The sequence below is a fragment of the Opisthocomus hoazin genome, chromosome 4, assembly GCF_030867145.1.
Source record: "Opisthocomus hoazin isolate bOpiHoa1 chromosome 4, bOpiHoa1.hap1, whole genome shotgun sequence".
NCBI classification, from domain to species: domain Eukaryota; kingdom Metazoa; phylum Chordata; class Aves; order Opisthocomiformes; family Opisthocomidae; genus Opisthocomus; species Opisthocomus hoazin.
Genome location: NC_134417.1, coordinates 18494868 through 18505806, shown reverse-complemented (window position 1 = coordinate 18505806; position 10939 = coordinate 18494868). Strand labels below are relative to the sequence as shown.

General features: G+C 36.1%; 2 protein-coding genes across 2 annotated transcripts in view; one reads left to right on the top strand and one right to left on the bottom strand.

Moving 5' to 3' along the window:
* Positions 1 to 1150: 1150 nt before the first annotated feature.
* Positions 1151 to 10890, bottom strand: LOC104326450 (cytochrome P450 2J5). Its single transcript, XM_009931233.2, has 9 exons — positions 10720 to 10890; positions 9519 to 9681; positions 8832 to 8981; positions 7221 to 7381; positions 5517 to 5690; positions 5138 to 5279; positions 4315 to 4502; positions 3102 to 3243; positions 1151 to 1329 (listed from the first exon to the last, which is right to left on the bottom strand). Exons 1-9 carry the CDS (start codon positions 10888 to 10890, stop codon positions 1151 to 1153), a joined length of 1470 nt encoding a protein of 489 aa, XP_009929535.1.
* Positions 4959 to 10939, top strand: part of LOC104326448 (cytochrome P450 2J6-like) — a 28551-nt gene continuing 22570 nt past the window's right edge. Inside the window, exon 1 of the mRNA XM_075418187.1 lies at positions 4959 to 9944. The gene's annotated coding sequence lies outside the window, so the exon portion shown is untranslated. The remainder of the gene's footprint in view (positions 9945 to 10939) is intronic.

Here is a 10939-nt window from a genome sequence, read left to right as displayed (position 1 = left end):
GTTGTCAGTGATGTTAAGTCTGCATTTGTTCTTCAATAACAAGCTTTACAGTGTGTTAAAGCCCTGGGGTTTTCACCAAATGAAAGGGAATAATTGGAAATATTTGAGAGGAGAGTCAAGTTTTCCATTAGTTTTATGTCTGAGAAATATGAATATTCTACTTCTGCTTTTAACTACATCCTAGCATAATTTATGCTTGCTCCTGTTGAACTTTGAATATTCAAAGCATCTAGGATGCTTGCAGCTGGATTTTAAGTGGTCAAAACTTTCCACATCTGTTGTGGAATGATAAGACAACAAAAGAAAACACTGAGTAATAAATCTTTACTGTGCCTGTTTTAACAAATGTTGGCATCTTATTTGTTTTCTTAATTTCTTGAAAGGCTGTTCCTTTCCCTTCAAGTAGGAAATTATTGGATGATATAGTAGTGTTTCTAAACAGAAGGAGGAAAGGTTCATGAAAGCACCTGGATCCAAGAGATGTGACAAAATAGGAAACATACTGAGGAAATTACAAAAAAAAAAAAAAAGTGTAAGGATTTCTAAATGGACTATGATTGTAAGAGGCCCCATTCTGCAATAATTTATGCACGTGTGAAGTTTATACTACAATATATAATGCTTTATGGGAGTGTGAAAGGAAAAGGAGTCAACACTGTACTCTGTTACCTTCTGCAAAAGGATGTAAGTGCAAAGACATTCTGTGAACACAAAGGAGCAACAGCATACTGAAGAAAATTATTTTTTATTCGGGTATCCTTGCTGCATCAGAACAGTTGTGCCATTTTGAGAGTGTGATACCTGACTGAGCACGTATGCAGGTAACTCTGCTTGAGACAGATCACTTCTCTAAAATGCTACATCTAACTCATTGCTACTGTGAGTGTGAAAATACTTTTTTTTTTTTTTTGTAACACATTAATGTGTACTTCTGTGTGCCTAAGATGCGATTGTATGAGCTTCAGCAAGTACACTTAATCTCAAAAAATTCAACTATATGAGGTCAGATCACCTAAATAAAAGCACTCTGTATTAATTTGCTGTGCTGAGCTACCTACATTTGAATACAATTGAGACAGTGATACATGCGTTTCAAATATCTGCAATGACTGACTGGTTGAAGTCCCTCTGCATTGTAATGTGTTACAGACTAGCGTGGAATAGCACAGAGTTTATATGGATGCGGCTGCAGTATTGCACCCAAAATGTACTCCAGATTGATTTCCTTTACTCCCTCAGGGAGCTGGAATGTGAATGCCCGGAGGAGGTTAGTAAAGATGATGAACAGTTCAACTCTTGCCATCTGTTCCCCCAGACATACACGGTGCCCTGCGGAAGGAAGGGAAAAAGAATTAGTTGTATAAAGCTAAGTTCTGAAAAAGAATTTAAAACAAATTCTATGGAGTTCCATAAATTCTGTTAATGTAAGATAATGACTTCCTTCTGTAAGGAGTGAAGAGGCCTTTGGAGGTGGGGGGAAACATACATTTAACTGAGAAACTGTGTACCTTTATCTCGACTGTTTGGTTTTTTTTTTTTTTTTGTGGGTGTGTTTTTTTGTGGTTTGGTTTTTTGTTTTTTGTTATTTTTTTGTTGTTTACCCCCTCCCCCCCTCGGCCATGTATGAGATTCTTCTTTTCCATTTTTGCTTCTTGTTCTGTGAGAATGATGGATGAATTGCTTCTTGGTTAAGAGAAGGCCAGATTTTAAAAGGCTTATACTTCAGAGTCTTTGGTTGTTGAGGAGGGAGGGCTGGAGCATTGTGGGATTGAATTCTGAAGCTAAGTAGAAGGAAGTGATCAGGCTTTCTTCAACAGAAATTGTGAAGGCTATATTGGGTCCTGTAGCGCAGTATCCCCTCTCTAACACTGTCCAGGAGCAGATACATAAGCTAAGGGAATGAAATGTAGGCATGTGCAGTGACTTATTGATTCAGTGACTGATTTTGACATGTTGTTTTCATAGTGTATGTCAGAATATCTATATTTCAGACTAAAAAAAAATATATATATAATCAGGATATATAAATACTCAGACTATGACTCAGAAAATGACCGAAGCAAGTTAGAAGAGAAAATTTCTTATGCCTGGGTTGAAGTGGCAGCCTAAATTAGTTTTTGATTCATGTAAACTATTGGACCTTTGGTGAGTAAAGGAGGTAAGATGTTAAGTACCTGGTTGGCAAAAATGATTTTTGGATTTACAGGCAGTTTGGGCAAATGGTTTTAAAATCTGGGGTTCCTGTGTTTAATCTGACTGCTTTGTACATTACTTAGATAAAAAACAAATAGTATACTACAACAAATGATGAATAGTCTAATCTGTCACAGTAACATAAAAAAACCTCAGCTGCTTTCCAGTGGTCTTATTGTTTAATTTTTATATTTTAATTTTGGGTAACTAGCACCAGCTTCCTGTTTTGTGCTGCTTTTCTTCATAATGTGATTATTGGGGAAACTGGTAGTCCAGAGAAGCTTTCCAAGTTATGTTTTGTTCTGCTTTTCAGTCTTTGTATCACTGTGTTTTGCATTGCAAATTAGGTAAGTTGTACATCATAATACGCTTTTGGAAAGTTTGACTCTTTTTGACTAATAATATTTTATTGAAAAGACTGGGTTTTGCTAGTTTTCTGGAGATACAAGAGAACTTGTTGCTAGACTTACTGTAGGATTTGGGAGACTGAGGTTTGGTTTCCTGCTTTATTGGAGATTTTCTGTGTATATTTGGACAAATCAGGTTACTTTTGTCTTTGGGTTCCCCAGCTGTAAGCAGAGAATTAATTGGTTTTCTAATCTGAGGGTGTTATCGGGATTTAATACATTAGGGACTAAGGAGCTCAGATACTCTTATGGTAGGAACCGTACATATACCAAGGAGATAGCATTATGCTTCTTAGCCATACTACTTCTCTGCTTGAATGTATAAAAAATTTAAAATGCAAGACAATATTTGTGGCTCTTACAGTAGAACACCTGACTATAAATATTTGTCAAATATGTTTTTATAAAAGTATATATTTACAGTTTTATAATTTAGAAATGGTGTATTTAGTCTTGCTGCAAGACACAGTGAACAGGAATATTCAGGTATCAGGGCGTTACCTGCTGAGAAAGGTAAGAATGCCTCTTTGTTCACAAAGTTGCCATCTAAATCAAGAAAATGATTAGGGTTGAACTTCCAAGGGGTCTCCCAGTGCTCAGGGTCATACACGACAGAGTGCAGATTTGGCAAGACAAGTGTGCCCTGCAAGAAGAAACAGTTATTATGTTTTCCATGTATGACTGATTCTTGTTTTGGACTTTCCTTCTCTCTAATAGATAACATGCCATCCTGTGTCTGCAGCCCAGTGTTTGGATTCCACTTGGTCTTCTCCTGTGCACATCCAGGTGTGACAAACCCTTGTATCTTCTGTTTGTCATAACGTATTACGTATTTGCCTTTATGTAAGTTATCTTATGTCAGGACTACTGAAGTGTCTTCATGTCTAAGCTAGAATGGAGCTTGGATTATTTTATGTACTTCCCAGACTAATCGTAACACCTTCTTTCTTGGTTTTTTTTGTACTCTTCACTGGATCTTTCAATTCCATCACATCATTTTTATGTTTAATGTATTTGGGACATTTATATCATGCCAATGTGACTGTCAGATCACTCACTGTACTGAGCTACCATCATAAGCGTGTCTTTTTTTTGTGTGTTTGTTTTGTCAGGGGTGACTATAGGTTGCTCCAGGCTGCTCCCTTATGTGTGAAAGTTAGCTGACTTGACAATCATTAAACCTCATTTTTTTTTGTGGTTCCTTAAAACTCATGTCTGGGCATCAAAGCAGAACATATAAAAGCAGAACATATCCATGTTTGACTAGTGGGAAGAAAGACTTAAATTTTCCTAAAATTCTATTGGTTTCTGTTTCATCCATATTGGTTTCTATTTCATCCATAATTTGCTCCAGGCTGCTCCCTTATGTATGAAAGTTAGCTGACTTGACAATCATTAAACCTCATTTTTTTTGTCTTTCCTTAAAACTCATGTGTGGGCATCAAAGCAGAACACATCCATGTTTGACTAGTGGGAAGAAAGACTTCAGTTTCCCTTATGGTTGCTACTTATGCTGTTAGCCTTTTCCCAAGCTTTCTTTTGCATCTGCTGATGTAGACTTAGCCCTGGTTCAAAGCACTCAGCTTTGTTTCATGTCTGTGACACGCTACCACATGTTCTCTATGCAAAGTTAGGAATTGTAGAAGCTAATGTCATATAAATACTAAATATTAATAGCTCAGAGCTTTAAGAATATATCTCCATGTTTCTGTACCTTTTTAATGTAAAAACCCAGCAAAGTTGTATTCCTCACGCATTGTCGAGGGACTCCAATGGAAGTAACATTGCTGTACCGCAAAGCCTCATGAATTACAGCATTTGTATATGGCAGTTTTTTACGGTCTTCATAGCTGATGAGATGGGAGGGTTCCAGAGCAGCCTCTATCTCTCTTTGAACCTTTTCTGCAGAGAAATGAAAATATTTTAACATTTTTGCCCTTTTTCCAGCAGATTTCTGTATGAGTATGGTCCAGGACTGGGGAAAAAGGGAAATTATGTTGTTATGAAATGCATTGGCATGTGGTTTGACTGCTGTGTTGATTCCAGTTGATGAAGAAAGTGCATATCCCCAAAGCACAAGACGATACCTCATTTAAGACACATCCCACTTGGTGATGGGTTAAATACAGTTCTGTGTTTCAAAAAAAGGATTGAAATTTGAAATTACAGGTGTAATTTCTGTTATGTTTGTAAATATGAATCAGACCAGATATCTTTTTAAAGCTTTTCCACTTTGAAGGTTAGGAAGAGACTAGGTTGCATATGAAATGTCTTTGCTATCCCCTTATAGTGAGATAAAACAGTGGCTGCTGCTGATTTCTGCTAGTGTTGCTTCTTAGTGAACTGGTGGGGAAAGCACGTTTGATTTATTAAACTTTCATTTTGTAGGTCTCAATTGTTGGTGTACCACTGTTCATATTCATTGTTACAAGTTATTTTGATGTATTGCAATTGATTGAACTAATAATTAACACTTTAATGATGTTCATTATGATGTAACGTTGAATGCGGTTCTCTCTGATAATGCTTTTGCTCACCTTGTATTTCTGGGTATTGTACCATATAGAGCAGTGCCCAGACAAGGGTGGTGCTTGTTGTTTCTGTCCCTCCCAGCAAAAGATCAACCACAGTCTGAACCAAGTTGTCTTTATTAAATGTGGAAGTAGGGTCGTCCTTGGTCTGTAAGGGTATATTCACAACAAGACTATGAAGTGGGTAGTTTCAGACATTTCATCAGTCATGTAGAAATTGTCATTGTTTGATGAAAACAGTGAGCAGCCCACCAGAACAAAAATCTTCAGTGCTAAACAAATAAAGCATATGCATATAAAAGTTCCATAGCAGTTACTTAAACAGCAAGTATTTGTAGTAGACATTGAGGCTGAGGAGGAGATAGTGTGGTAAACAGATACTTACTTTTGTTATTTGAGCTAGGTAGAAGTCAATGAGATCCCGTGGATCACCCGTGTTCTGTTTCTCATGAGTCTGGACCTCCTTCATAACTAAATTGTGCATGAAGTCATTGTATGCAAACACTTTCTGATGAGGTCCTGGGAGATGGTGCATAAGCCATGGGAAGGCATCATACATCTTGATTTTAAATAAAAGGAAAGAAACATGAGCTTTTTAAAATTGAGAACCCTATTCTAATTTCCTGATAAGTCTGTGAGATCACTGCGACACATGGACTCCTAATTAGAATGAGAGGCAATAGACATAAGTCAGAGAGAGATTAAATACTGGAAACAGGTTTCCCAGAAAGTCTGTGTGAAGTCACCATACTTGGAGACATTAAGACTTGACCAGACAAGTCCCTAAACAACCTGATCTAATTAGACCTGCTTTGAGCACGGAGTTGGATTAGCTGACATGCAGAGGTCCCTTCTTATGTAAATTATTCTACATTTCTAAGAGGGATTATGAAACCTTTACATTGCCCTTTGAGTGAACTGGCATTGGGGAAAACTTGTCTGTTATTTGTTAATGAGTTATTAGTAATATGCAGCAGTCTAAATTGTTATGATCAAGTTGTCAATATTCAGTAACAACACTTTCTATCTGTAATAGATAAGTTGGAGACTGAAAAGATGTGGAAGATGGCTTGACATCTCAGTCTTGGAAGGCTTTCCTCCAGGAGAAACTGGCATGTGTATTTGTTGAGGGAGAAAAATAATTGTTTTTTTTTCTTTGTATTGTGTATGTTTTGCAAATGGACTTCATTTTCTAGGACTACTAATAGAGTGTTTGTTTTATTTATGGCCTGTGATTAGGAATCTGTTGGTCAGTGCAGACTTGTCTGTCCCCATCACCGGACTAAAATGTCAACCATGTGTAATACTGGATATCAGGTCACAGGAGAGCAGGAGAATGACAGTATTTTACTTATTGGATGCATACCTAATAAAGCAGCAGGAGATGCTTCTGAAAATGGGTGGAGTAATTGAGGGCTGAATCTGGCTCACAAGATTTTCTCAACCTTAATTTTTACTCTCATTTTTTTTAAAGCATCTCAATATTAAAGTATTGGAGAACCTGATAGTGTTACGGATTGCCACTGTGCCAGGATCTGCGCAACATAAGCAATAGCTAGGCTTTCAAGAACTTAAAAATATTCTTCTTCATGTAATGAAATTGTCACCTGTATCTTACAGGAAGCTCAGAATAACTCAGATTTTGGTGGAAATATGAATTACATGAGAAGCAAGATACTTTTTCAAAAGAAAAGGACTTTGAAGGCTTAGTTCTTGTTAATGGCACTTCTGTATTCTCAAGACTAAATGAAAATTAAATTTTAAAAGTTGCTTTCAATTTAAGATTTAAGAATCTTGCATACACAGTACTCTGCAAATGATTACTCATTTGAAATACATCATATATTTTGGAAATCTGTGAAAACCAGTGATAGTCTAGAATTTAAATTTTAGGACACATGATTTACTGATGTGAAGAAGGAATATAAGGCAGTAATGACACACAAGGTATGTTTTAATTTGTTATTGCACAATGGCTCACCGAATAATGGTATGGAAATTCTTGGGAATAATTGTCACAGACTTTTTGTTTATTTTGACTTGTGCAAATGCCATTTAAGGAATAAGAACAAGAAAACTAAATTCTTACCCTGCCCCAGATAGTAGCTTGAAAGTAGATCACAAAATAAACCGCTTGGATAAGCTTGCTGAAAGATTCATCCTCGCTGGAGAAGCGATGACCAAGAACAACAGCACAAATTATATTTGCAATAGCACGGACAATGAAAGTGTGGGGGTTGAAATGTTTGCCTGTGAATATAGGAGGTACCATGAATATTTCGGAATAGACTACAGTGAGAAAAATGAAGAATATTTTTTTTTTTTCTAAATAGTAAAAATAATAGTAGATCAGACTACTTCTAGATAAATTTCACACAAGTAAACTCTAGTTAAATACAAATTAACTATATGGATTGTAAGTGTAGGGAATCTGTTTTCAGTCTGTTTTTTGCTCTTGTAAAATACAGTGATTATTGGTTTTGAGAATACAAAACATTAGATCTCTTTCCCCTCTTTGACTTGTAGCCTGGGTTGTGTGAAAACACAAGCAATTAATTAGAACACACAGCTTCAAATCTGGAGGCAGATATGTAAGTTTGGCAATTAAAAAACAAAACAAACAATCCTCTCTCCAAAACCAGAAAAAAACACATTTTAATGTTTTAATTTTTAAGTTGTGTTGCAATGACTTGTCTCCTTTTTGTTTTCAAGTACAACATAACAATTCCACTATATGTATCTCTCTATATAGATTTTTTTCCCCCCACAGACTGAAAAGGCATAATTTGCATAAAGGGATGGAAGACAGCTCCCATTAAAAAGGGTTAAATCCAGAAAAATATAAATGAAGTATGCATTTTAATGGCAAGGACAACCTTTGAATTATACTGCTATGGAAAATAGTGGATTATGCATCTTTGACTTAGTCGTATGCTTGTAGTCCTTCTTGGAAAGAGTAAATACAATATTGAGTTTAAAATTGAGGACAAATTGCATGTAAGGTGAAGATTTAGGCTGTACAGGAGCTCAGTCAGTGGTTTGTTCATCTTTTAAATATAAAAGACCTGTGAATATGTTGCTCACAGAAGAGAGATGGGCCATTTTGCTGTGTCTAGCGCAAGGAGAGTTGGAGGGAGGCCTCGGGCAACTTCTCTGTGTTTTCACATCAGTATGGAACATGATGTGGGTGAGGGATTTGGCTGTTCAGAATATTTATATTTAATTGCTTTATTTTGGCATCTTCCTAAAATTCTATTGGTTTCTATTTCATCCAAACTTTAAAAAGAAGTTTTGTTGGACAACTGAATGATACATTCCTTGTGCTGGGATTCTTTCTCTGCCAAATCCTAAAAGCGTGCTGTCCTAGAACGACTTGCAGCAGGTCACAAATTGTGTATTTAATGCAGAAGAATGTAGGGTTTTTCTATACTCCTTGAATGTAAGAATTGTTACCAGCTGTCCCCAAGACTGTGTTGATAATAAACATTTTTTTACTATCCTTATTTCAAAAAACAATTTTATATTGCCCGCTGTGCAGACAAAACATTTTTTGTGAAGAATGCAATTAAGAAGCCAGTAGAAGTCCCACTAATATGAAAAATATCTATATTACTTGTAAAAATGTATTGTGAAACTTTTATTCCCCTAATCTACTATATTTCAGAAAAAGCTCTAGGTTGTATTCTTCCGTTGAATTTACCTTTTGTTTTTGCAAACAAGTCCACAAGGTGACAGGCCTCTGTTTGAATTTGATGCTCCAAATTGTTCTTACCAAGTGCCAGGCTTCTTATAATTGTCATGCCGAAGCGTCTCTGTTGTTTCCAGGTGTGCCCGCTTGTCAGAAAAATACCTGAAGAATACAGAAACATATATTTCGTTGCTGGGAAGGGAAATCTGTTCACTGCAGGAGGCAAAATTCGATTTAGATTAGGTTATATTTCATTAACAAAGATGATACCATGATTTCAGATGCTGATTTTTAGTCTCTAACTTTAGGTTTTTATGACTCCCAGCTGTATAGCTGCTTATAAACGTGACCCTGGCAACAGAGTGGTAGTGAGTTTGGTAAGGACAGAACAGCTTTGTCTATAAATGCCTTCTACATGAACAGTCTTCTGTTTCAGAAGTGATACAACTGAAGGGCAACTCCTCTAGGCAAATATTTCTTTGAATCTATTGGGAAGTAAAAAGTCAGTAATAGGCTTTATAAGAGGGGAAATTTTTGGTTTTTTCCTTTTTTTAATGCTCTTGCTCTGCATGGAACCTTTTTGCTATGTAAGCCCAGATATGTACTTGTATAGCAGTAACTCGTGTGTGTGCATACACAGGAAAGCGTCTGTCGTCTTTACATCTTGTTCGTATTTCAGTATTGTGTGACATCTTGTACCTTTCTCGCCCATCATATCCCTGTAGAATGGGGTGAGAGGTCTTCCGGAGATTTCCTCTGAATGGGTGACGATGCCATCTTTTACTGCTTTGTATCCATTTAGTACAACCATAGGTGTCTGTCCCATCCACAATGTGTAGATATTTCCATAGATGTTGGTTAACTGAAGAATTCATAACAGTAAATTAATAAATATAAACCAGGGAATGCATACACTTAAACAGTGACTTTAAGAATTTTCTTTGCTTGTAAATAAACCTGTTTGCTGACATCAAATTGAATTACAGGTTTCTGAAAAATTTAGCCTTCTGTTGCAATGTGCTTTGGGAACAGAAGATAAATCATACTTTATGGAATAGATACTAAGGACATCTCTTGGGAGATCATGTCTGAAAATTTCACAGAAACAGAAGTCTTCTCGGTCAGGTCAGAATCAAAGAACAAATGAATAGAGGCAAAATCCCAGAGCTTTTCCATTTGGTTTATAAATGAACCAAAATTATTGTATTTTCTTGCCCTTAACTTCTGAAGAAAGCAAAGATATGTTTTTGCATTCTTTCCTGTAGCTTCCGTGTGATTTTTCTTATTTTTCTCCATTGTCTTTCCTCAGATCACACTTACATTTTTTCTTAACACACTTTGAAGCTGGTTTATAAAGGAATCGTGCTGTGAACATAACACTAATCAAATTTTCCTACTTTGTTTTAGTAATAATCTGTTTACTGCAGACAATAAATATTTTTGCTGTACAAATAAGAGAAAAAGAGTCAATTAGTCAGATTAAAGTATATGTTTGGTCTTCTAATGTAGATTGGCCTACTCATGGCCTGGAGATGTTCCAGTGACTTTGGTGTCAGGCAAAAGAAGTTCTGCTAGAGGTGGTTTAGAGGGCTAGATATCAATGCAGAAATAGAGAATGAAACTGTCAATGGAATATCATGATATTGACAGTGGTTTGATAATGTTGTGCATGAATGTTGCTGTACTCAAAAGAAATAAAATAACAAGAAGTAAAACAATTATAGTGTGTATTACTCAGAAATATTTTTCATAATGCAGGGTCCTTGGATTCTTTGAAAATGGTTGATAATCAAGCTTGAGCTTTAAAAATAAGAGAATTCTAAGTTTAGACTGTTCCTATGCAGTGTACAATTTAAATTAAAGTAGATTCAGACTGATTTTCAATGATAGAGATAAATACCTTAGTGAGAGTTTCTCGACGAAGTTTGAAGTCCAGCAGCCACAAATTTCCGATGATGGGGAGGGGAGCTGGTCCTGGAGGAAGCTGGGTACGCATCCATTGCAGCTTTAGGAACTGCAATATCAGGAGAAATGCTACTAGAGCTATTACAACCTCAAAAATCCCCAACATCTTATAAAAAATTTAGCTTTTCAGTGTTTTTTTGAGTTTTTTTTTTTTT